The sequence below is a fragment of the Rattus norvegicus genome, chromosome 1 (assembly GCF_036323735.1).
Source record: "Rattus norvegicus strain BN/NHsdMcwi chromosome 1, GRCr8, whole genome shotgun sequence".
Taxonomy (NCBI): domain Eukaryota; kingdom Metazoa; phylum Chordata; class Mammalia; order Rodentia; family Muridae; genus Rattus; species Rattus norvegicus.
Window position 1 is genome coordinate 75,899,197 of NC_086019.1, and position 27,487 is coordinate 75,926,683.

Sequence of the window (27,487 nt, forward strand, 5' to 3'; positions counted from 1 at the left end):
CACACACACACACACACACACACACACACACACACACTATAATATATATTATGTGTTATATATAATATATATTATATTATATATGTGTGTATGTATTTATTTATTTAAAGCCCTGCCTCCCCAGTGACACACTTCCTCTAACAAGGTCACACCCACACCACTAACACAAAACCTCCAAATAGTGCCATTCCCTATGACCAAGCATTCAAACACATACATCTATAGGGGCCGTATTTAAACCACCATAGAAACAGCTACAGTGCACTAGTTTGGGAAACCATGTACATCGGATGGCATGTTCCAAAGAAATTCTGATCTTTGTGGTTCTTTTCAGTTCCAAGCAAATCTTGCTCCCCAGGGTTATCTTGGCTTGAGAAGAACAGAAAATGAATGATTTTCAGGTGAGATTTTTATTTTATTTTTTATTTTTTTTTACAGGACCTTGAATTTAATGTCTAGCAAATAGCTTTTTACTGCCAAGTTATATCCCCAGCCCCACTGGTAAGTTTTATTAAAACTTGAAATCAGGTGGGGTTGGAGAGATGGCTTAGAGATTAAGAGCACTTGTTGCTCTTGCAGAGGACTTGGGTTCAATTCCCAGAACCCACATGGTGGCTCACAACCATCCGTAACTCCAGTTCCAGGGAGTTCAGTATCTGACTGTAACCTCTGCATACACCAGGCAAGCATGTGGGGCCCGGGCATATATTCAGCCAAAGCATTCACACACATAAAATGAAATAAATCTGAGAAACAAATACACAAAAGGAGCCCTTGGAAATCAGCTGGAGTGGCGATGTGCACTTGTATTTCCAGCACTTGATGGGTAGAGATGGGAGGGACAGGTAGTGAAGACTATGTTTGCCTATGTAGTAAGTTCAGTGCCATTATGGGCTACATGAGACACTGTGTAGGAAATAAATTTAATGGTAGTAGTTTTTTTTCTCGTCCTGTTCTAGCTCCCAAGTAATTGACACAGGGGCATACTAAATTTATCGACAACCTTTAAGCACAATGACAGGGCAGGTACTCATCTATTCTAACCCCGACTTTGCAGTCTCTACTTCCCAGCTACGGGCTCCACGTTAGTTGCCATTTAGTCTCACCCTGGTTTCACTGTGTAGCCCTGGCTGACCTGGAATTCTCTCTGTAGACAAGGCTGGCCTCGAACTCAGAGATCCATCTGCCTCCACCTGGGATTAAAGGCCTGCACCACAAGCCCAGCTTTATCGTCATTTAAGACAGGGTCTCACACTGTAGCTCAGACTGTACGAGAACTTAATATTTGTACTTATAGTAGCCCTCCCTCCTCAGCCTTCTGAGTACTGAGTTTATGGCATTAGCTACCACACCTGCCTTCAGTGACTCTCTCTCTCTCTCTCTCTCTCTCTCTCTCTCTCTCTCTCTCTCTCTCTCTCTCTCTGTGTGTGTGTGTGTGTGTGTGTGTGTGTGTGTTCAGTTTTAGCTCATTATTTCTATCATTAATTCATTCATTCACTCATTCATTCATTCTTGTCCCATATATTACATCCCAGCCACAGTTTACCCTCCTTCCTCTCATCCCATTCCCTCCCCTAAATCCACTCCTCCTGTTTCCCATCAGAAAAGGCAGGCCTCCTAGGGATATTAACCAAACATGGTATTAGAAGGTGCAACAAGACTAGACACCTCCCCTCATATCAAGGCTGGACGAGGCAACTCAGAGGAGGAAAGGGCTCCCAAGAGCAGGCAAAAGAGTCAGGGACAGCCCCATCCCCACTGTTAGGCATCCCATAAGAACACCAAGCTATAAAACCATAACATATATTCAGAGGGCCTGGGTCAGACTCATGTAGACTCCGTGGTTGTCAGTTCAGTCTCACTAGTCCCAGGTTGGTTGATTCTGTGGGTTTTCTTGTGGTGCAGTGGCATCTTTCTACAGACGGGGACTTTGCTGTTCCAAGGGAGAGTGACCTTGGAGGACATCACTGTGAGCTACCCTGTATAGGCATGTGATGTTGGAGAACTAGAGCCACTTGGCCTCTGTGAGTGACAGGGATGACTGCCTAAAGTCTGAAATACACAAGCACCTGCTCGAGGGTGAGCAGATTGGCTTCCAGGACGCTCTTCACTGTTGGGGTATCTTGCTTGAGCCGGATTAGGATGAAGCAGGAGAGAACTGTGGTGCTGGTTTTGCTGTCATTTTACTGTTTTCCCCCTGTTCTTGTGTGTGTGTGTGTGTGTGTGTGTGTGTGTGTGTGTGTGTGTGTGTGTGTTGGTCTGTGTGTCAGTCTGTCTGTTCATCTGTCAACCTGATGTGTATATCCGTGTGTGTGACTGTAGGCTTGTTCACATCATGGTACAACAGGTGGAGGTCAGAGGACAACCTTGGAAGTCACGCCTCATTTTACCCTTCCGCCTTACTTAAGACAGTGTCTCTTGTTCACTATCTAATACTGCAGACTAGCTGGTCCATGAGCCTTTGGCTGACATTACAGACATGTGTCTAGCATGTCTATTTTTACTTGAGTTCTGCAGATCCAGACTCAGGTCCTAACAGGTGCACAGCCATCTCCACAGCCCTTTTGCTATTGTTTTTTATTTAAAGATAATTTTTCTGAAATGTGTGTGTGTGTGTGCACACATGCATGCACACATGTGTGCGCACGTGCGCACACAGCATGTATATTCGGGTGCCTGTGAAAACTATAAGAGGGCCATCAGATCTCCTGGATCTGGGCTTATAGGCAATTGTAAGCCACTTGAAGTAAATGCTTGAAGGCAACCTGGGATCCTCTAGTTAGTATTATTAACTGCTGAGCCATCTCTCCAGTCTTGTTTTATTTTATTTTTAATTATGTTCATGCGCGTACAGAAAGAACATCTGTTTAGCCTCTGTCAAAATCTCTTGACTAGTACTAATGGTAGTTGTCCCTGCTAGCCCACCTGCTTGGTGGCACGTAGCTGATCAGCCACTCCCTCACCGAAGCTAGACCAAGTCCAATTCCCTAAGACCAGAATGGCTCCACTTAGTGATTTGTAACATATTCATTTCAAATCACAAGGGTGGAAAGTTTCTCACAAAAGATTTCTCTGTAATCCATTTCAGAAAAAAAATGGATTTCACGATGTTGAAAGGCAGGTTGGGATGCCCGTGGGTGTGGAGACGAGTCTCAAAAGAGGAGTTATATCAGGCCACGAGGAAATGTTCACTGATCCAAAAGGCACCACACGTGAGAAAATGTTTCTCCCAAGCAACGATGATGTTCCTTCAAGAATCGGGCTCTCGGTGTCCAGTATGCCTGGAAGGCATTTGAGGCATCATTTTGATAGGAAGTGCTGTATAAAAACAATTCTCAGGAATATAGAAACTATGGCCCTAATTCATACAAATCTGTGGAAATGCAATTTGAATGTAATGCCTGTGGAAAGTCACGCAATCAGAGGCATATGAGGATCCATAACAGGGAGAAATCCTTTAAATGCACCAAGTGTGGACAAGCATTCAAAATGCTGTGGAACCTGAATAAATGTCAAAAACCTCATCCAGAGAGAAAAGTCTTCAAGTGTGAAGAATGTGGAAAAGCCTACAGGCAGGAGATCAATCTTGTTCAACATCAGAAAACCCATACTAAAGAGAAAACCTATAAATGCGAAGCTTGTGGGAAAGCCCTCGCCTGAGTGTCATGTTACAGTAATCATAAGGAAATCCATGAGGAGGAGAGAGCCTATGAGTGCAATGTATGTGGCAAGTCCTTCAAACAGAACTCAACCTTCAGCCAACTTAAAAACACTCACAAGGAACCGAAGCCACCCAGTGCAAAGACTATGAAGTCTTTCATTTGCAAGTCTGCCCTTGTGGGACACCAGAGAACACACACAGGAGAGAAACCTTACAAATGTGGGCTGTGTGAGAAGGCTTTTGCCCAGAAATGCCATCGATGATGAGGGAATCCATGCTGGCATGCAGGCTTACAAGTGTCACCTCTGTGACAGGGCTTTTGTCCAGAAGAGAAACCTTACTCAACATGAAAAAACCCACACTGGGGAAAAATCCTATGACTGTAATAGATGTGGGAAAGCCTTCACTCTGAAGTCTAACCTCCACGTGCCTCAGAAAACTCGCAAATGTGGAGAGTGTAACAAATGTGAGAAATCATTCAGCCGGAAAGAATACCTTGATTTTCATAAAAAGCTCCATTATGAGCTAAAACCTTATAAATGCTCTGAGTGTGGAAAGACCTTTGCTGACAAGGCATATCTTGACAGACACCAAAAAAGAATTCCCACTTGATAGGGACTTTGAGCACTTCAAAAGTTACAGGAAATTGTCCTGTTATAGGCTAGCATGGAACGCACATTCCAAAATTAAGTCCAAAATGGCCGCATTTTGTCTGTCGCAGTCTATCACAGAGAACACAGAGTCCTTAAGCTGACTGTGACTATCCTTTTGAGGATCAGTTTAACTCATTTATTCATAGATGCTATATATATATATATATATATATATATATATATATATATATATATATATATATATATATATATATATATATATATATATATGCCATGTGTGTGCAGGTGCCTGGGGAAGCCAGGAGATGATCTCAGGTAAGTTACAAGGGTTGTGAGCTGCCTGAATTAGGTGGTGTGAATTGACTTTATTCCTCTGAAAGAGCAGCAAGTGCTCCTAAATGCCAAGCCATCTCTCCAGCCTCCTGTTTTTTCTATTTAAAAAAAATTTTTTTTTATTTTTTTCTTTTCTTTTTTTTTTTTTTTTTCCCCAGATCTGGGGACCAAACCCAGGGCCTTGCGCTTGCTAGGCAAGCGCTCTACCACTGAGCTAAATCCCCAACCCCTTTTTAAAATTTTTATGTATTGTGTGTGTGTGTGTGTTTTTCACCTGCATGTATGTCTGTGCCACATATGTATCTGGTGCACGTGGAAGGCAGCAGAAGGTATCAGGTCTCCATCCGTGAACGACTGCGTGGATGCAGGAAATTAAACCCAAGTCCTCTGGAAAAGCAGACAATGCTATTAGCTCTTAGGCCATCTCTCCAGCCCCTGGTTTGATGTTTTTGAAATGGAATCTTATACTGCCCAGTCTGGATTTGAACTTCTGGGCTCAGGTGATCCTCTTGCCTCAGCCTCCTTAGTATCTGGAGCTTCAGATACATGACACCATGTCTGATATTCAGCAAATATGTATGCAGTGCCTTTTGACACACATGACTGAAGAGATACCAACAAACCATATGTGTCCAAAACGTTCGTGAAGTTTTTATTTGTTTTCATGGAGTTTTATTCTAGTGACTAATAACCCGTAGTACCATTTCTTTGATAGTTCACATCAGAAAACGTAACATTATATTGCTTAACAATATGTTAAGCAGATTGGTTGTGTATTTTATTTAGAACTTGTTGCTGTTGTCCCCCCTCCCTCCTTCCCTTCCCTCCCTCCCTCCTTCCCTCCCCCCGCCACTGTGTGTGTGTATGTGTGTGTGTGTGTGTGTGTGTGTGTGTGTGTAAAACACACAATACTGGGGATGGAACTTGGGGCCTTACATGTGGGATTCACTTACTCTAATGACAAGCTCCATCCTCAAACTAACCCACTGGAAATCTGAAACATTGTAAGAGGAAGCTAGGAGTGATAGCACATGCCCATCATCTCAGAACTTAAGAGCTGGAGACAGGAGCATCAGGAGTTCGAGGTCATCCTATGGTGAGATGGCTCAGTGGGGACCAGCAACTTGAGTTTGATGCCTGAGACCCACATGGTAGCAAAGAACTGACTCCCACAAGTTGTCTTCTAACCTCCATCTATGAACTGGTACACACAGAGCTATTTTAAAAGGTGTGGGGGTGCTAAGCAAATGACTCTGTGGTTAAGACCATTGTATCCTCTTCCAGAGGACCTGGGTTTGATCCCTAGCCCTTATGCTGAATGGCTTGAAGTGATCTGATGTTCTCTTCTAACCTTGAAGGCATCTACACACAAACAGAATACACACACAATACACAAAGACACTGACAGAAATAAATAGAAGACCTTGTTTTTATTTAAATGGTTGGGAAGGAAGGAATGGGTAAGCATCTTCTGACTTTTAAGTCCTTGTACTTCCCCACCTCACTTGATTTTTCAAGAGTGAATAATTTATCTCAACTGGTGAAATAGGAAAACCAATCTATAATGGTAACCCCAACCAATTAGTTTCCAGATTTCATTTTTCTTGGTTTTTTACATTTTATTTTATGTATGTATATGAGTACAGTGTCACTGTCTTCAGACACACCAGAAGAGAACATCAGATCCCATTACAGATGGTTGTGAGCCACCTTGTGGTTGCTGGGAATTGAACTCAGAATCTCTGGAAGAGCAGCCAGTGCTCTTAACTCCTCAGCCATCTCTCCAGTACCTGCTTTTGGTTTTTAAATCTAATCTGTTGCAGAATTTTGGCCACTTCTGATTTGCCAAGTCTCCTATAAGTGAATCTACCTGGCAAAGCAAAGGTCACACAGGACTCTGGAAGGTAAGGTAGGCAGAAGATAACATCTTGAATTGTGTTTTGTAGGGCTGATGGTAGAGAGGAGGGTCTCACATTAACCTGGGTTAGCCTGGAATCTGACCCCTGAAAACTGAGATCATAGGCATGAGCTAAAACATCTGGCTAAGCTAGTCCACCTGCTATTCAGCCAAGCTTAGGAGATGGTTTAAATAGGTGTTTAGTAGACTAGGGAAGGGTAAAAGTGCTTATAACCAAGTATGAGGGCCTGGGTTATAGTCTCATATATGTAACTGACCCATATAAAAAGCTGGGTGTAGAGGCATGTTCCTATGACTCAGCAGCGGGGAAAGGGAGACAGGAAGACCCTGTAGTTTGCTGGTCAACCAGTCTAGCTGCTTCAAGTAGTTCTAGTTCTTGTCTCCCAAAAAGTTAAGGTTGGTAGGCAGGGGTGAAGATACCCAACATCAAGTTCTGGCCTACATATACATATATCACATATATATATATATATATATATATATATATATATATATATATATATATATACACATACACACACATAAATGTTTAGACATAACAGAGTGCTCAAGAAATTCTTGGAAACTGGAGGTAATGTCCATTTCCAGTTCAGTAGTTGGCTCTACGTTTATTAAAAACCATGGTTAATTTATGAGTTATATTGTGTAGATTCACTTTGCTTAACTATACATACATATAAAAAAGTATGTGATATATCTGTATGTATGTATGTATGTATGTATGTATGTATGCATGTATGCATGTATGTATGTATGTATTATAGAGGGGGTTTCTCTCTATGTAGCCCTGTCCTAGATCTCTGCAGACCGGGCTGGCCTTGAACTCAGAGACCCACCTGCCTCTGCCCTTTTAATGCTGAGATTGAAGGGGTATACTACTACTACATCCAGCCTGTTTTTATTTTTTTCCTTTGAATTACATTTTTATTTATTTGGAGGGTAGCACATGGAGGTCAGAAGGGAGGACTACTTGTGGGAATCAGTTCTCTGGTTTCCTCATAAGTATCCCTGGGATCAAACTTAGATTATTAGCCTCGGCAGCAAGCACCTTAACCTGCTGAACCATCCCCTGAACTCCAAACGCATTTTTTGAGATGGAGTCATGTATCCCTCACTGGCCTCAAACTCACTATAAAACCTTGAACATTGGTACCTGCTTTCGTCTCCTAAATGCAGTGATTATAGGCCTATGTCACCGTTGCACATGGCTTATGTGGTGGTGAGGATACGACCCAGAACTTTCCCCATGTTGGATAAGCACTCTACCAAAGGAGCTATGTCCTCAATCCCCTGACATTTTAAATAAAATCCTTTCAATGGTAAAAAAAAAAAAAGAAAGAAAGAAAGAAATGATTTTTTGAATTGTAGGCATGTTCTAGAGCAATGGTTCTCAATCTTCTTAATGCCGCAGCCCTTCAATGTTGTTGCTCACGTCGTGGCGATAATGCAGGTCGTCATGCTTTGATGACCCCCCCCCCCAACCATAAAATTGTTTTGTTGCTATTTCAAAAGTAATTTTGCTATTGTGTATTGTAATGTAAATTTCTGATGTGTTATGGAGTACGCTTAAACACGACACAAATTCAATGACTCAAACACCAGATCAATGCAGATGAAAAACATTTATTGTAATTAAGCCACTACTGATCAATCACAGCCAAAGAACAGACTCAGAAGCTGAACTGCATCCTGAAGGGAAATTGTACAACATATTTAAAGGACAAGACCACAAACCAAGGGGGAGCGGGGTAGGTTGTAGCACTGCTCTACCATATTTTGACACAAGGGGTTGAGCAAGGGAGTTTTCACCAAACAGGTTAGGAGTAGGTTCCTGGACCCGGGAACATGAACTTAGTAATGACCCTGCCAACAAGATGGAGTTGTTCTTGAGTTGTTTGGACTCAGACAACTGTTTCCTTACAATAGAAGCTATTCAGCTATTAGGAAGTCCCCAGCTCCCCTAGGGCTAGGGAGCTTGAACTTAGTCTCTCCCCATGATTAAATGGAGTCTGAAAAATGAAGCGGATGTATTTAGGGTGGGTTTCTTTTGCCTGCTCCCAACATACTGCCTATCTGATAGGCAATCTCCTGCAAAAAGGTCCTTTGACCACCACCACCCCAAAGGAATGGCAACCTACAGGCTGAGAACTGCTGTTCTAGACTAATCTTTTCCCCAAATCACCCTCACTTAATTTTGCCCCATATTTTATAAATTACCAGGCTTTTAGTATTTATTTAATGAATTTAATGTAGGAATGTTGTCTGCATGCATACCTTCATAAGAGAAGAGGGCATCAGATCCCTTTATAGATGGTCCTGAGCCACCATATGGTAGGTGGGCATTGAACTCAGGACCTCTGAAAAAGCACACGGTGTTCTTAACTGCTCAGCAGTCTAATCAACCCAAATTAGATGGTAGATGGTTTTTTTTATAATTGACATTAATGTTGTGTGCACTGGTGTTTTGTTTGCATGTATGTCTGTGTGAGGGTATCAGATCCCTTTGTAACTGGAGTTGCAGAGTCATGAGTTGCCATGTGGGTGCTGGGAACTGAACCTGGGTCCATCTGGAGGAGCAGCAGTGCTCTTAAAAGCTGAGCATCTCTCCAGCTAGTATTTTTCTTATAACCTCAAAAATCTTCTAAACGTTTGTACATGCTCTTATATAGTATATTAGCACTGTGAATTTTATAAGCTTTTCACGATTAGCCACGGGCTATGAATATATGGTACCCCTTTGAAGGTAGAATTAAGCAATGTTTTAATACATATAGGTGTTTTGTCTGTACACTACAAAGACAGAAGAGGCCATTTGATCCTCTGGAACTGAAGTTACAGATGGTGTGACCCCATGCGAATACTGGGAATCGAACCTGGGGTCTCTGAAAGAGTAGAAAGTAATCTTAACCATGTCTCCAGGCCCAAAGAGGAATTTGGAAAATAACACTTGTGTAATGTTTGCACATGGGTGCATGCATGCACATGTGAAGGCCAGAGGACACTCAGTGCTTTCTTCTCCCACTTCCTATTTTTGTTTTTTAAATACAATCTCACTGTGCCATACTCTTACCATTTTGGCTGCTGGTTGGCTAGTGAGCTCTAGAATCTGCCTTTGCTGTCTGGTGCTAGAGTCACAGGCATACATGCATGGCCATCACCAGGGTGCTGGGGATTTGAACTCAAGTCCCCATGCTTGCACATGACTCTTACCTACTGAACTATCTCCCTAGGCCCTTGAAAGTGCCTCTGTACTATTTTTTCATGTTTGAAACACTGTTAGATGTGGTGTTGGTGTCTCAGATCAGGTTACACAGTGTAGACAGCTTGTTGTACTTCCCCTTGCAGAATCAGTAGAAAGCATGCACTACTATTTAACTGCCTCATGGCACGAGGCTTCTTCCTTCCTTTGGAAACTCAGGGGAACCTTGCCTTGTCTTGAGTTGAAGGTTCTCTTTAGAACCCCTCCATACTGTTTGTGGTATTACTATTTTCTAATGAAGCTCTCACCTGCAAGATGATCTAGCCCTTGTCCTCTACCTTGAACCACCCATTTCTCATGTCAACCATGATTTAAATCTAACAAATATATTTGGCACTTTAAAGTGCTTTAAAATTTTCATTGGGTTAGGCATGGGGGTGCAAACCTTCAATACCAGCACCCAAGAGGCAGGGCCAGGGAAAATTTCTTGAGTTTAGGGATAGCCTGATCTACATAGAGTTCCAAGACAGCCAGAGCTACATAGTAACATCTCAAAAGATTAAATTTTAGGGGCTAGAGAGATGGTTCAGCAGTTAAGAGCACTGGCTGTTCTACGAGCCCCAAATTCAATTCCCAGCAACCACATTGAGGCTCACAACCATCTATAATGAGATCTAGTGCTCTCTTCTGATGTGTAGGCCTACAGGTAGGCAGAACACTATACACATAATGGGTAAACCTTTAGAAAGTTAGATTTTATTCATTCATTTATTCATGGGTGTTCATCTGATAGCTTCCCTAGAGGTCAGAGGACAACTCATTGGAGTTAGGTCACAGGGCTTGAAGGCAGGTGTTTTTCCCCACTGAGTCCTTAGAGTGCCTTGCAATTTGCAAATGCTACCTATTTCATTTCCTGTGTAACTTTAATGTACCCTGTAATTCTGAGAAGCACAAAACCAGGTGGTGGGCAGCTATATAATCTCATGGATGAATCACAAACACACATGGAAAACAATGGTTTTAATAAACTGACAAAAGAACAGCACATATGAATTTGGGATAAAACCAATGAGGAGGCTCTGGATGACATGAGTGATTTATATACACTAAAATTCAATAAGACACTCCACACACTAAATAAATATTTCTCAAACTCTTAAGTAACTACTGGTATTGTTTCTGACGTTGAACCCCAGCATTAGAACTTATAATTAGCTCCTTGCTGTGTTGTACTGGTTCAGAACAACATTTTAAAAGCATCATGCTTTGCTCTTATGGATAGCACGCGCACACACACACACACACACACACACACACACACACACACTAAAATTAGAATGAAAGCCAAGAGATGGCTTAGTGTTTAAAAGTGGAAACTGCTCTTGCAGAAAACCTAAGTTCAGTTCCCAGCACCCAAGTCAGGCAGCTTACTATCACTTGTATTCCCATTCTAGGCTATCTCATGCCTCCTGCCTCCAAGGACACGCCAGTCACACCTAACATAGGTATTGGGAAATCAAGCTTGGGTCCTCTCTCAGAGTAGTCTGCACTCTCAACTACTGTACCTTCTCTCCAGATTCCCTATTATCATAGTTAACAAATGGTAGTCTCAAAATGATGAGTTTTATTAACGTCTGTGAAGAAATTAAAACCACCACAAAACAAGAAAAGCACCATTTAGCCTTGTAGGAAAGAATGGTGCATAGCCTGCGATAGCAAGGCCTGGGTTTCTGTTTTAGTATGTCCGTTCATTTTTTGTTTTTGGCCGAGTTTTCATCTTGAGTTATGTGACTCTTCTTCGTTATGGGCAAGATTTAGAACTCTTCTAGGATATATGTAAGGCCATTAAGCAGTGTTGAGAAATAATCTATGTCCCTCTTTTCTTCTTTAGATGTGCTAAGGACCTTGCACTCCGATGCTTTTTTCAACAGTTCCTCAAAAATCTCATTATGCATGTAAAAGAAAATGTATCCAGTGTGAAGCCTATTCTCCTGACTGGAGGGATCTGGATTCTCGAACACTTGGACATCACTGTAAAGGAGCCAGGCTTGCCTTTGGAAGTCATACACATCACTTACGTAATGGCCTGAATTTGGGGAGCTCCCAAAATGGCTGACAACACTGACGAGCCTGTAATTATGAAGATTGTCTCCCATCTCCTCATCCTTTGATTCATCAGAACCCAATGCAAAGGAATGCGGATCATCTTCCTCAAATTCTGAAGACCTGCTCAGGTCCTTCTCTGGGTCTTCCAGAGAACTTCTCATATTTGCAAATGATGCCGGTAGATACGAACCCTTGATTCGACCCCCATGATTCTGGTGGAGTTTTGACAGCTCACTGTTAGTACGGCCATCTGGCTTTCCATAGTACTTAAATTCTGGATTCTCTGGAACCTCTTGAAGACCCATCTCTGCAAGACCTGGGTCTTGGATGCTCATAGGCTCACAGAGCATAGGAAGGAAGCTGTATCCGTCACCCATCATTGAGTCAGGTGCTGGAGATATCTTCTGTCTGAATACCCTGTTTTCTGTCTTCAATAGTTCTGGGTCCAGCATAGAACCACTTTCCAGGCCTCTCTGCTGCTCTTCTTCACTTTCATCCTCATACATTATCTGGAAGCTTTGTATTTCGGCATCCACGCTGGATCCAACCTGTAGAACCAGGGGGTCACTGGATTCAGAAATCACCTTCTTAGACGACATTGACTGGCTAAAGATCTCAGGCATCAGCCCTGGAGAGACATTTGGGATATCATAGTCTCCCTTAGGGGGTGTATTGATCAAGGGAAATGGTAACTTCCTGTTTTCATGGCAATGGGAAGATATATTCAAATACTGAGAAATCTCAACTGGCTGCTCACTCTTCACTGGCAACAAGTCAGTGGTAACTTGGTAGCGTTTCAGATGAACAATGAGGACCCTGGGGAGTCTCCTCAATGTGTACTTGAGAACAGAATTCTTGTTCTTGCATTTCTCGCAGTTATGCTCAATTTTTTCTGGTGTGAAGAACAGATCAAAAGACTTTTGAATTGAGAGAGGGTGTGTTTTTGTCCCGTGGTGCAGGTCGATGGAGAGGTAATTGCTCACTTCGGTCTTGAGAGTAGCCTCCCCACAGCCTTCACAGATGATGGAGCTATGCAGCTCAAATTCAAAATTAGCACCAACGGGACAAACAAACCTTTTGGCTCCAGCACACGTTGGTTCATTTTTCCTCTCAGTGTCCCACATGGCATTTACTTTTTCCATGTTCAGTTTCAGCTGGTCTAAACACAGACTTAAAAACTCATGGGCATCATTCTGTTCGTTGCCCGAGAATGTGTCTGCAACTGTGGAGATGGACTTCTTCACACTGGTGAGTAACTCGCCCTTGATCTCTATATCTCGAATGTCTTTCAAGACAAGAAGCTGGCTTAAGGGCATGATAAGGTCATCGTAGGAAACTTTCTCCCATGGGATACCTTGAGTGAGTAAGTCCTTTGCAAAGGTTGGAATTCCAAAGACAGATTGTAAGATGGAATTCATGTAGCAAGTATTTCCCAAATTGGGGAAGCCTTCACGCTTTAGCTGCTTCAGGTAATTGTCTGGAGGAGGCTGGATTCCGTTATGTGTTATGATCTCCAGGCCAAATATCGATAAATCTCTGTCATCAGAGCACGTCGCGATTGGGAGAACAGTGCCGTCTAGGGTAGACTTTCCATAGACTTTGGAACTGAAAGCAGGTTCAAGCTTCCAATTGTTGCGCTTTTCTTGTTCCCTTAAAGCCACAGCTTTCTCGGCTTTGCCTCCTCTATTCCTGGAGTAATACCGCCTGGATTTCTTTTTTTGTTCAGGATTATTTTCTTTGAGAATATCCTTGGTGGTCACTTCTACAGTGGATGGTGATGGTTCTGTCTTCCTTTTTCTGCCTTGTTTTTCTCCTCTCTTTTTTTCAGTATGACTGCCCGTGGTGTTTGACATACAGAGTGGCATCTTCCGGGAGAGCAGTGTCCCACTCTCTAGGGCAGTATTCAGGGAAACACAGACTACGTCTTGGTTCTCCCTGAAAAATGGGTCGCTGATTTCAAGAGTATCCTGATTACTCATGGACTCCATGGGTTGCTGGGATTCACATGGAGTGGACGAATCCAGGAATGACTTCAAATGCTCAACATCTGCGGAGGATAACTTGTCAATGAGTAAGGACGTGTCATCTCTCAAAGTTAAATCCAGATGATACAGTCCCAGCTCGCCACTAACCACTACACCTGTAACGTTATCACCCAGCTGAAAAACCCTTCTCCTCTCCTCCAACTTAAAAGAAACCACCAGATTAACTTTCTGTTTTCTTTCTACTATTTCGATGACTGCTTCTTTCCACTGAGATGCCCTGGTGTGCTTGCTCCTGTTTGTGCTGCGGATCTGGACCAAACCATGTATCTTTAGGTGAGCCATTCTTTCTTCACAAATAAAACATGTACGATCTAAAAACAAAACACAAAAACACAACACACACAAACACTGTAACTCAAAATGTATCTATTGTAATGTTTTGGGGTTTTTGGTTAAACTCTTAACTGACCACAATTAGCTTCTAGTCTTTTCTTTAATGATCACCTGGAAATAGAGTCTCAATGTGTTTTTAATCTAGGTTAGGTTGGCCCAGGGGGATTGTTTAATTACTGTGAAAAGACCCAACTTGAAAGGGTGTGGCACTACTCCCTGGTCTAGTGTACCAAACTACTTAAGAGTAGAGACAGATCACTGAGCATCAAGCTTGTATGTGTGCATTCACTCTCTGCTATGTATTAGCTGTGGCTGTCACATGTCCAGCTGTTTCAAGCTCCCTACACCATGACTTCCCCAAAGTGATGGACTGTGTGACTGTAGACTAAAGTAGATCTTTCTCCCCTAAGTTTGTTTGTGTGCTTACTTGTTGGTCAGCGTGCTTTATCATAAAAATAGAAATGAAACACTAAGTACCGGAAGTAAAATTAGGTAAAATGCTGTGATGTTGGGCTCTGGTGCCTCTGCTGTCTTCACTGTTGTGCCGGAGACGGTGGAAGTCCTGGTCAACCTCTAGTCTCTTATGCCAATGAGACAGTTGTGGCAATATGAGGTTGAGTCCTCGTCACCTCCGGTGCTGGCCTTTCTGATTGCAGATTCCAGATGCAGACCCAAGTCCTGAAGTGGTTACAATGGTAATAATCAAAGAGTGTTAAAAAAAAAAAGAGAGAGCACGTATATGAGAGGACTGAAGATAAAGCTCACAGTTAAGGCCTTCAGCATGCAAAAGGGCCCACACTCATTCAACCCTGAGAATCATACACACACACACACACACACACACACACACACACACACACACACACACACGAGCTTTGTCAGTGTATCTCGTGTATCTCTATAATTCCACCACTTAAGATGCTAAACCAAGAGATGGACAGATGTGAGGCAAGAATAGGGTGTGTGATGAGACTGTGTGCGTGCATGTGATATGAGACCACAGTGGGGAAGGAAAGAAGAGATCAGAGAAGGAGGGAAGGGAGTCAGTCTGAGGCTAACCAAGGCTACATCATACATTAGACTGGTGTCAAAAGCTAAACACAGCTGGCAAGATGGTCGGGTGAGTAAGGGGCTTGCTGCCAAGCCTGACAACCTGAGTTTGATCCCTGACACCCACAGGTGGAATGAGAGACTGACTCCTGCAGACTGTTCTGTCACCTACACACTCATGCTATAATGTGTAAGAATACAGCATATACAAACAAATAAATATAATTAAAAAAAACTGCACAGGTAAGTTACCCAGAGTCCTAGCACTTGGGAGGTAGTCAAGCCCCTCTCTGTGTGTTTGAGGCCAGACTGGTTGACATAGAGTTCCAGGGCAGCCAGGTCTGCATAGAAGACCCTGACTCAAAAACAAAAGGATTGGCGTAAAAAACAAACAAACAAACAAAAACACAAAAATTGCACAAAACCAAACAAAATCTAGGGGAACAGACACATCCAGACAGAAGTCTCCTGTATCCCCAGGAATCTGAAATAAAACACGGAGATGTGTTTGCAAGAAGGGGTATGGAGGACTGTTCAATACCAGGTGAAAACTAGAAAAACCACAAGAACAACAATACCAACCAACTGGAGCTCCCAGACACTAAACCACCATCCACAGACTACACATGGACAGACCCATGGCTCCAGCTGCATATGTAGCAGAGGATGGCCTTATTGGGCACCAAAGGGAGAAGAAGCCCTTGGTCCTGCCAAGGCTGGAACCCCCCCCAGTATAGGGGAATGACAGGGTGGGGAGGCGGGAAGGGGTGAGTGGTTGAGTAGGGGAAAGGGGAAAAATGTAAATTAAAAAATCTAATAAAAAATGTGGAAAAAACCCTTGAAATACTAAACTTTAATTTTAAAAAAAGACTTATTTATTTGTAGGCTGGCTGTTATAATCCCAGTACAGGATAGGAAGAAGGATATGTGACTTGGAGGCTAACCTGGTCTACATAGCCAGTCCCAGGAAGGCTACAGAATAGACTCTACTTCAAAATTATTACTATTTCTTATTGCATAGTGTATGGATGTTTTGCCCACTTATATCATCTGTGCCACCACACGCATGCAGTGCCCATAGATATCAGAAGACAGCAGCAGATCCAGTGGAACTGTAGTCACAGAGGGTTGTGAGCCACCATTTAGGTGCTGGGACCTTAACAGTTGAGCCATATCTTCAGCCTCTGAACTTAGAATTCATAAGGGATACTAAAGACTCTCAAATAGAACTCTAAAGGAACACATTAGGGTACAAATTATCCTCCGAGAGATCAAGCAAATAGCAGAGGGAAATCCTTAAGCTGTAACAACTGACATAAAAGTATATAACTGATAAAAAGTAGTTAGGGTTGGCTTTGCTTTGGGTTTTGTTTTTTTTTTGTTTTTGTTTTTGTTTTGTTGTTGTTGTTTTCTGATACATGGTTTCACTGTGTAGCTCTGACTGTTCTGGAACTTACTATATAGACCAAGGTGGCTGCAAATACATAGAACTCCTCCTGCTGGGGCTGGAGAGATGGCTCAATGGTTAAGAGCTATGATTGCTCTTGCCAAGGTCCTGAGTTCAGTTCCCAGCAACCACATGTTGGCTCCCAACCATCTGTAATGGGATCTGATGCCCTCTTCTGGTGTGTCTGAAGACAGTGACAGTGTACTCACATAATACAATAAATAAATAAAACTTAAAAAAAAGAAAAGAAATTCTCCTGCCTCCGCCTCCAGAGTGCACGCCATGCCCAGTCTTAAAGACTAGCATAGTATACAAACGAAAGGCCTCAGAAGGGACCAGAGCATCTCTGCTATCGCCAGTGAATGTCCAATGGGCCACCCCTCCACAGGCTAAGAAGGAGACCACCTCCAAAAATGCTGTGGACAAGGGTGGCAGGAAGTGACTTGGACGCAGACTTACAATAGCACAACTATCCTGACAGGAATGGAGTTACTCTTTTTTGTTGTTTTATGTTTTATGTCTTTTGGTTTTCGAAACAGGGTTTCTCTGTGTAGCCTTGGCCATCTTGGACCTCACTCTGTAGACCAGGTTGGCCTCCAACTCAGAGGTCCACCTGCTTCTGCCTCCCAAGTGCTAAGACTAAAACTCCGAGATCTGCCTGCCTCTGCACCACACGTGCTAGGATTAAAGGTTCCTGCGGCAGAGTCAGTCCCCTGTAAAAACTTAAAGAGAGCTATGTACCATGAGACCTCAAAACAAAAACAAACAAACAAATAAACAAATAAAACCCACAGTGGATGTAATCAAATACAGAATTATTGGGACTCAAAGGCGTATACTTCTTAGAAGACTCAGCCTAACATCTCCCTTCTGACATGTAAAAGGTAAAATGGCTCTCTCATAGGAGATGCCATTCCATGCCCTCCAAACTCTCAAAGATGCTTAGATGTTCTGTTTTACTCTGGTTTGTTTTTTTGAGACAGGTTTTTCCGTGTAGCCCTGGCTATCCTGGAACTTGCTCGTAAACCAGGCTGGCCTATGTGGCTCTGCCTCCCAGTGCATGCCCTATCACCAACCACATTCTTATTCCTCAAAGTTCATGGTCCCGCTCTGTCATAAGCTTCTTCTATTTAATATATATATGTAATATATGTGTGTGTGTGTGTGTGTGTGTGTAGACATATACATGTCTATATATGTAATACATATATACAATATTATATACACATATAATATATAATATATACATATACAATATTATATACACATATAATATATAATATATACATATAACACATAGCTATATACATATATCACATAATATATGTATAAATGTGTATAATAATACATATATGTAATATATACATATATGTATCATATATGTATATATATTTGTTTGTTTTTGTTTTTCAAGACAGGGTTCATCTGTGCAGCTCTTGCTGTCCTAACACTCTACTTTGAGGCTGGCCTCAAACTCAGATCTGCCTGCCTGAGTGTAGAATTAAAGGCATGAATGAACCACAACCTTTATCTCTCACTCCTATCATACTTGCTCCTTGCTTCTCTATCTTACTGAGGCAGCATCTTGGTATGCATCCCTGGCTGGCCAAGAACTCACCAGACTGACCTGACCTTGAACTGTAGCCAGTCCTCCTATGTCTGCCTTCTTAGTGCTGGGATTACAGGCAACTATTTGCATGCCGAATCCTCCAGTATCTTTAATTTCATCTTTCCTTTTTCTCCTTTTGTTATGTAGTGTGGGCTGACCCTCAAACCTAAGGACAGATACTCCCGTTCAAGCTTAGGAGGCATTTAGAACCCCAAACAGACTTGAGCAGGCAAGCGCTTTCCCACAACACATTCTAAGACAGAAAAAATAATGAATAGTAAATACATCTTCTTTTCCTTCAGTGCAGAACACTGTTCATAGGATGGTGCCAATCATAATGAAGGTAGCTGTGGTAGCTGTGGTAGAGCATCATGGGCTTATCCAGAGGATAATTTTTATAGGTAGTTCCTCATGAATGCCAGACTTGCCTTCCAGTTGATCCTAGAGTTTGAAATAGTAAACATCCCAACCCCATCTCTCGTCAACTCGGACACCCAAACGTATCACTTTAAAGCCATAATTTCCCTTCCCTTTGTCTCCATATGTTCATAGACACCTAACAACACAACATGCATTCAGTTTAATTTCAAAAGTCCTTGTAGCCTTTACCAATTGTCTAAGAGCCCAAGCTAGAGAACCAACTCCTGAACGTTGTCCTCTGATTTGCAACACCCATGTGTAGACACACACACACACACACACACACACACACACACACACTAAATAAATTTAAGTCCAAAGTCCGTGTCAGACACTGAGACTTAAGGGAGTCTGAGACTTAATCGGCAGTTCCTGTTAAAAGTTACATTTTTCTAGGCTGGAGAGATGGCTCTGTGGTTGAGAGCGCTGACTGTTTTTTTCTGAGGACATGGGTTCAGTTCCCAGCCCCCATATAGAAGCTCACAACTGTCTGTAACTCCTGTTCCAGAGGACCCAGCACCCTCATATATACATGCAGGCAAAGCATGACTGTACATAAAACTTTAAAAAATAAATAAAACATTGCGTTTTTCTGCCAGCTGTGGTGGTGTATGCCTTTATTCCCAGCACTCAGGTAGAGGCAGAGGAATCTGAGTTGAGGGCAGCCTAGTTAACAAAGTGAGTTCCAGGACAGCCAGGGCTACACAGAGAAACGTATTCAAAAACCAAAGTTACATATTTATAACATGCAGTAAACATTCCAAATTACAAAGTGAAGTGGCTGATAGCGAGGAATTGTCAAAGAAGAACTGAAATCAAGCAGGGCAAACACAGAATCCTAAAGACAAAACACCTACACACATAAAATAAAAACAAAAGCTTAATAAAATTAAAATAAATTTCAAAGTCAAGAGAACAAAAATATATCTGGACATAGTAGTGCATGATGCAGGCCAAGGAGGCTGAAGCACGAGAAGCAAAAATTCAAAACCAGGTGGGTGAAAGGAGGAGGCAGGTGAAATCTGTTGAGTTCAAGGCCAGCCTGGTCTCTAATGTGAATTCAAGGCCAGCCAGGAGTAGATTTTTAAAAAGCCTTTTGCTTTTGCAGTGGTATTGCTGACAGCAGACTCACGGTTGAAATTGAGAGACAGAACAGGATTCTGTGAAAACTTATCCCCAACCCCAGAGAAACAGTCTAGACAGGAAGCCATTAAACAACTCTTAAAAACTGCGATGGTGATCCGGAAAAGTAGTTCTGGCAGGGGAAGTTTGACCATGCTCCATTGAGTATAAGGGCAACACAAATTGGACTTGTCTTTGGTTTTTGTTTGTTTGTTTGGTTGGTTGGTTTTTTTTTTTTATTTTTTGGAGGGCGTTGGTTTTTTCTTTTCTGTCTTTGGGGGTGGTCACAGGTTGGGGTGAGGGAGAGGGTAGACCTGAGAGTGAGTTACTGGACAGCCAAGGCTACATAGAGAACCCTTGTCTTAACAAGAAAAGAAATAAAGGAAGGAAGGAAGGAAGGAAGGAAGGAAGGAAGGAAGGAAGGAAGGAAGGAGAAAATAAATCAATCCCTCAAGCCTGGTGTGGTGGTGTATTCTTTTAATTCCAGCACTCAGGTGGCAGAGGCAGCAGGATCTCTGTGAATTCAAGGCTGAATGCTAGCCTGATCTACAAATCAAATTTCAGGACAGTCAGTGTTGTTACACAGAGAAACACTGCCATGTCTCAAAAACCAAAAACCAAAGAAACAAACAAAGAAACAAAAAATAACAACAAGAACAAAAAAAAAAAAGAAAGAAAGAAAGAAGGAAAGGAAGGAAGGAAGAAAGATGAAAGGGAGGGGGAGGGGAAAGGGAGGAAGGGAGGAAGGAAGAATTCTTAGGTTTAGCATGGTGGCTTATGTCCTTAATGTTGATACTGCATAGGCAGATGGACGCAGATATTTATAAACAAATTCCAGGCCAGCTAAGGCTACACAGTGAAACCCAGTTTCAAAAACAAACACCTCAGCAGCTCTGGGTTCAGTCAGCAGGGTGCTTCTTTGCACAAGGCCCTTGGTTTGATCCCCAGAACCTGATAAATAGGGCTTAGTGGTACACAGCAGTCATTTCAGTTCTTAGGAAGTGGAGGCAGGAGCGACAGAATTTAAATTAAGGCTATCCTCGCCTACATAGTCAGGAGCTGGAGTACATACACGGGACCCTGATTATACCTCCAAAACATTGAGAATATAGTGCTAATGACTCAGGATACAACTCTAAGAACCCACTTAAGAATTGCTTCAAATTCAAAAGCTTCTAAAGAGCAGAAAGAACAATGATCAGATAGAAGAAACAAATGGAATGTGAGGCGATTGCCAGCCATTCCCGACAAGAGCAACAACATCCAGCCTACATAAAGACCTTAAAAACAACCAACAACCAAACCCAAAACAGAACAGAGTATCCAATCACTCGGTGGGCAAACAAACGCATTCAACAGTTACAAAAAGAAACACAAGTTACTATTAAATACATGAAAAGTGTTTAACATGTGTAGTCAGCAGGAAAATACCAATCAGAAGCACAGAGGTAGCTAGTCATACAGTCTCAAGCCCTTATATCCCAGCACTCCAGAAGCAAAAGCAGGAGGATCTCTGAGTGAGGCTAGCCTGGGCTACAGAGCAAGTTACAGGACAGCTAGGGCTACACAGAGAAATCCTGTCTCAAAAACCAAACCAAACCAAACACACACACACACACACACACACACACACACACACAATGTAAACAACAACAAAACCAATAGGTAAATAGATAAAATAAGAGAAAATGAAAATAATCTTAACTTAAATAAAATGTAATAAACATTAAAAAGTAAACTTAAAACAGAGCCACAGTGTGACCTGAGAAGAGAGTGAAGGTATAGGACCGCCGAGGCCTGGGTGTTTATCTGAAGGAATCAGGGTCCGGGATCAACACTGGGCCTGAACACCTACGATCTTCCCAGACCTGTAGAAAACCAGCTTGTGGGATCAGCCTAGATGCCCGGCTACGAGTGGACAGAAAACTAAAGCAGGTGTAGAGATAAATGAATATGAATGTCTATGGACACAGCATAGTTTGATCCAGCCAAAGAGAACAAAATTACTTTAGCAGGAAAATCCGGAACGGAAACCATTTTAAGCAAACCCAGCCAGATTCCAAATGACTAGTATTTCATATTCTCTTTCATAGACAGAGTTAACATCTTTTAAAAGGGGGCTTTGACGTAGAAGAAAGCCCCTAAGGGACAGGGAAGACCTTATTTGAGACAGTGAATATGGATAAAAGTTTGTTTTGTTTTTTAAGATTTATTTATTTTCTGTGTGCGAGTTCACTGTCACTTTCTTCAGACACACCAGAAGAGGCCTGTTACAGATGGTTGTGAGCCACCATGTGGTTGCTGGGACTTGAACTCAGGACCTCTGGAAGGGCAGTCAGTGCTCTTAACTGCTGGAGCCATTGCTCCAGCCCCAGGCTTTTTTTTTAAAAAAGCACATGAAGTTGGGAGAGAAAAGTAGTGGGAAGGACAGGGGAGGGACTGGAGGAGAGGGAAATCAGGTTGGATTTGATTGAACTATGTTATATACATACATATGAGATTCTCAAATCAAAAAATAAATTGGGCAAAAATTATGGAGTTCGTTTATGTACATCTATGAAATGTCATAACGAACCCCATTACTTTCTACAAATATACACTAAAAACAACAACAACAACAACAACAAAAACAAAAAGCATGTGTTTTGGGACACGATTTCATACAGCCCAGCATAGCCTTAGATTCACTATGTAGCTGAGGATAGCCCCAAACTCCTGATCTTCTTGATCTACCATCTTTGGGGTGCTGGGGTTACAGGAATGTCCCATCATGCTCAGTTTGTGAGGTGCTGGGAACCAAGTCAAAGACTTAAAGCTTAGAGTATTGTGGGTCAGAAGTCTACAAGAGAAGCCAACTTCATGGCAGCCTCCCTCAACCCTTTTATTTTGTTCGACCATTTCTTTATGTTTGTTTTTTGCGACAAGATTATTCTTTGTAAATGCCCTGGCTGTTCTCATTGTGAAGACCAGACTGGCCTCAAACTCAGAGATCCTCCAGCTTTTGCCTCCCCTCTCCCCTCACCCCACCCCCCTACACCTCACCCCAGAGAACTTGCTCCCATCGGGCCTTCTGGTATCCTGTATATACATTTAGTAGCTGAATGAAACACTTTACTCACCCAGGTTTCTACTCAGGAATATCACAGCTGTAGAGGGCTGGTCACGGTCCTGCTGCAGGCTGTTAACTAAAAGGTCAAGCACAAAATGTAGTTTAATTTAAACTGTCCTTAAAAAAAAAAAAAAGCCACACCCACTTCTTGATGTCATCCTCTCCTAGGAAAAGGAGAGGGGAGAAAAAAGGGATAAGGGAGGAAAATGGGATAGGGATAGGGCAGGTGGGGAGCTGGGTGGTGATGATGGTGAACGCCTTTTTCTTAGCACTTGGAAGGCAGAGATAGGCAGAGTTCTGAGTTCAAGGCCTACAGAGAGAGAGAGAGAGAGAGAGAGAGAGAGAGAGAGAGAGAGAGAGAGAGAGAGAGAGAGAGAGTGTTCCAGGACTACACAGATCCTGTCTCCAAAAACCAAAAGCCAACCAAAACAAAAAACGAGGCTGGAGAAATGACTCCGTGCTTAAGAGCAATTCTCGCTCTTCCAGAGGACACCCCACAAGACCCCAATGTTGGGGTCCTGGCACCTATTTCGTTGGGTTGGGGTGTTTCACAATTGTCTTGGGAATCTGATTCCTTTTGATGCTCACATAATTACATAAAATGAAAATAAATATAAGTTGGGCATGGTCACCTACTCCTTAAGTCCCATCACTCAGGAGGAAGAGGCGAGCTTGACTGATAAGAAAGAGGCAGCCGGGGGTTGGGGATTTAGCTCAGTGGTAGAGCGCTTGCCTAGCAAGCGCAAGGCCCTGGGTTCGGTCCCCAGCTCCGAAAGAAAAGTGTAAATTAAAAAAATCCAATAAAAAAATTTTAAAAAAGGAAAAAAAAAAAAAAAAGAAAGAAAGAGGCAGCCTACAGAGTGGAAAAAGACCTTCACCAAGTACAAATCCAACAGAGTGCTAATATCCAAAATAAACAAGGGGAAACAAACAGGCAGAAAAAAGACAAAAACAACAACAAAAAATCAACACAATCGAAATGTTAGAGAAATGCAAGTCAAAACAACTTTGAGATTGAAAACAACCTGTCAGAATGTCCAAGATTAGTAACACAAAGGACAATTCATGGTGGCAAGGGCATGGAGCACTCCTTCACCACTGGTGGGAATGCAAACTTGTACAGCCACTGTGGAAGTCGGTGTTCCTCAGGAAGAAGGTGGTTTCTCAGGAAAACAGGAATCAATCCACCTTAAGGTCCAGGTATACCCGCTCCCGGGCGTATACCCAAAAGATGTTCTACCATCCTACAAGGACACAGGCTCCACTATGCTCACAGCAGCTTTGTTTATGTTAGCCAGAAAATGTAAACAATCTAGATGTTACCCAACTGAAGAATGCAAAGAGAAAATGTGGTTCATCTACGCAACTGAATAGTATTCAGCTATCAAAAACAAGGACATCCATGAAATTCGCAGGCGGAAGGATGCAACTAGAAATATCATCCTGCATGAGGTAACCCAGACCCAGAAAGACAAATATGGTATGTATTCACTTATGTGCAAATATTACCTGTTGAGCTAACCGAACCACAGTCTGTAGAGCCATAGAGGACAGGTATAGAGTAAGGGACTAGGGAGAACAGAGAGATTCCTTTAGAAAGGGGAAATAAAATAGAAAGATATGGGTGGAGTGGGGGATGGGAGGGTTAAGGGGGAAAAAGAAGGGAGGAGTTGTTTGGGGGAGACAGAGCCCCGACTGGCCATCTCTTTCCACTCACCACAGCTTGAGTACTGGGATTGGGTTACATCTAATTGAGTCGTTGTCCAAAGGGGTCCCATGGGAATCTCAAACAACCAGGCTGTAGCCAAGAGTGTATAGATTGCTCTGTCTACAAATTGACTGCAAGTCCCCATTACAGAAGACAACGCCCACACAACTCACCAAACGTGGAGAGGGTGAGCTGGTGCCTACATAGAACCTTCACACCTAGTATCTGTGACACAGGAGGGTAACACCGAACACTACCGAAAGAGAATCGTAAAACCCCAAACCCAGCCACAGAACCTTTGACCTAAAATCCATCCTGTCTGAAAAATATGCCAGGGCAATGAAGGCACAGGGTTTGCAGGAGCGACCAACCAGGCCCGCTGCATAAGATGGAATCTATCCCCCCAACACTGCTTGGGTCCCCAAGATTCAGAGACTGAGATAACCCAGGGACCTAGGGAAAAACCAAATGCTACTGTCCTAAAACCAAGGGGGAAAATGTAGTGATAAAATGACTCCTAATGGCACTCTGCTATACTCATCGATCAGTGCCTTGCTCAGCCATCATCAGAGCGTCTTCCTCCAGCGGCAGATGGGAACCCATGCCCACTGGGGCGTGTCCATTGGTGTCCTTCATCCCACGTTTGGTGAGATGAGATGGGTATAGCTTCTGACATTAGCAGAGACAATCTCACAGCAAACTCCCTGATCCTAGGCTCTCTCAATCTTTTTGCCCCTTCTTCCAAAATGTTCCCCAAGCCTTCGTTTTTTACAGATGTTCCAGATTACTCTAACAGTTGCAGTGGTTTGAGTGGGATGTTCCCCATTAGCGCTCTGATTTTGTGTACTTGGGTTCTGGTAAGTAGCCCTGTCTGGGGAGGCTTCGGAGGCATGGCCTTGCGGGACTGAATGAACCACTGGGGATGGGCTTTGAGGTTTCAAAGGTCATGTGTTACTTCCAGTGGGCTCTCTTTGCTTACTGTTTAAGCTTCAAAATGTGAGCCCTCAGCTGTTGTTCCAGCCATCTTCTGCCCTCTGCAGGAGAGATGGCTCAGCGGTTAAGAGCTGCCATTCCAGAGGATCTGAGTTTGAGTTGCCAGCACCCACATCAGGCAGGTCAGAACCACCTGGAACTCCAGGTCCTTCTCCTGAACCCACACACATGTGCCACGCACTGACGGGAGCAAGTGAGTGAAAATAAATCTTAAGACACGCACTGTGTGTTCTCCACGATCCTCTGTGATGTGTAATTGACAGCATAGTTGGTTGATTTACACCAGATTCCCCCATAATGGATGATTAACCTTCTGCCTAGTGGCGCACACGATGCTGGTCACCGTCACAGAAGATAATAACAGAGCTGAAGCTTTCCATCTCTGACTGAAACATCCTTACTCGGCATTTGCCTATCCAAAAAGTTCTTTTATTCGAGGTCAAGAAACGCAGGTAAAAAACAAAAACAAAACAAAACAAAAAAAACAAAAAACAAACAAACAAACAAACAAACAAACAAAAAAAAAACAACGTAGGTCACCGGTAGAGCACCTGTTTAGCATGCACATGGGCCTGGGAGACATTTCTAGTGCTGCAGAAACAGCTGCAGGACAGGGTGCTGCCTTTAAGCCCAGCACTAGGAAGCAGAGGCAGGATGATCTCTGTGAGGTTGAAGCCAGTCTAGCTGACACAGTTCCAAGTCAGCTAAGCCTACGTGATGGTAAGACCCTATCTCGAACAGTAGCCACAACCACCAAACGGCAGCAGAGGTTGATATTGAGATAAAAGTAAAAGGTGCAAGTGCACGAGAAAACCTCTAAGAAAGCGTAGTTTAAGTCTTTTCTCACCCAGATAGGTATATAGGGCGATGCCTGTGAAAACAGCTTGATGTAGCAATTCTAGTGGGTATCTATGGATCAAAGCATGTGCACCGAAATCTATATCCATTGAATTTCCTTACATTGATTTATGTGTATGTGTTTTGCCTGCATTAATGTAAGGCACCATAGGAAGAGGGGATTGGAACCCTGACTGGAGGTACAGATGGTTGTGAGTTGCCATGTGGGTACTGGGAACTAAACCTGCTACGTCTGTAAGAGCAACATGTTGTTCTTAACCATTGACCCACCTCTCTTGCCTCCTAGATCCCTTTTTTGTTTGTTTTGCTTTGTTTTGTTTTGCTTTTCAAAACACGGTTTCTCCATGTAGCCCTAGCTATCCTGGAACTCCCTGTGTAGACCAGGCTGGCCTGGAACTCAGGAGATCTGCCTGCTTCTGCTAATGGCCCGCGCTCTAGATTCAATTTTTTGACTTGTTAACCAGTCAGCAAAAAGACAGATCTGGGGATACATCCCGGTTGCTTAACTTGCAGGAAGCCCTCGCTCACTACTTAGCAACACATAAGGCTGGCCCTGAAGCATCCCTATTCCTTCACAAGTCGGAGATCAGGACTTCAAGATCACCAAAGACTAAGACACAGTAAATTCAGGGTTAGCCTGTGCCACATAAGACCCTGCCTCAAAACGAAACAAAGAGAAACATATACGACATGCATGTACACATGTGCACACCATATCATGAATCCACAGGCACATGCCACAGGCATGCATGCACGCTGGTACACAGGCACTCAAAAAAAAAAACCTTTTCTTTTTTGTTTGTGTCTACCACCATCTCGTGGCAGAAAGTAGCAACTGCTACAGAAATTCACAGGCTCGGTAAAGACCAAGCCTTCAGGAGAGCCGTTTGTTTTGCATAGGCTTAGGCCCACTCTCTAGGAAGTGGGCTTTATTACTGCTCTTCAGCGAATGTCCACATGCA

General features: G+C 42.9%; 1 protein-coding gene and 1 pseudogene across 1 annotated transcript in view; one reads left to right on the top strand and one right to left on the bottom strand.

The window, feature by feature from the left end:
• Zim3 (zinc finger imprinted 3) lies at nucleotides 3,354–4,277 on the top strand (annotated as a pseudogene).
• Usp29 (ubiquitin specific peptidase 29) overlaps nucleotides 8,135–27,487 on the bottom strand; it is a 52,566-nt gene continuing 33,213 nt past the window's right edge. Inside the window, exons 4-6 of the mRNA NM_001108465.1 lie at nucleotides 22,977–23,042; nucleotides 14,687–14,887; nucleotides 8,135–14,187 (exon numbers count right to left, since the gene is read on the bottom strand). Coding sequence (NP_001101935.1) covers nucleotides 11,540–14,158 — 2,619 coding nt within the window. The 5' untranslated portion in view covers nucleotides 14,159–14,187; nucleotides 14,687–14,887; nucleotides 22,977–23,042 and the 3' untranslated portion in view covers nucleotides 8,135–11,539. The remainder of the gene's footprint in view (nucleotides 14,188–14,686; nucleotides 14,888–22,976; nucleotides 23,043–27,487) is intronic.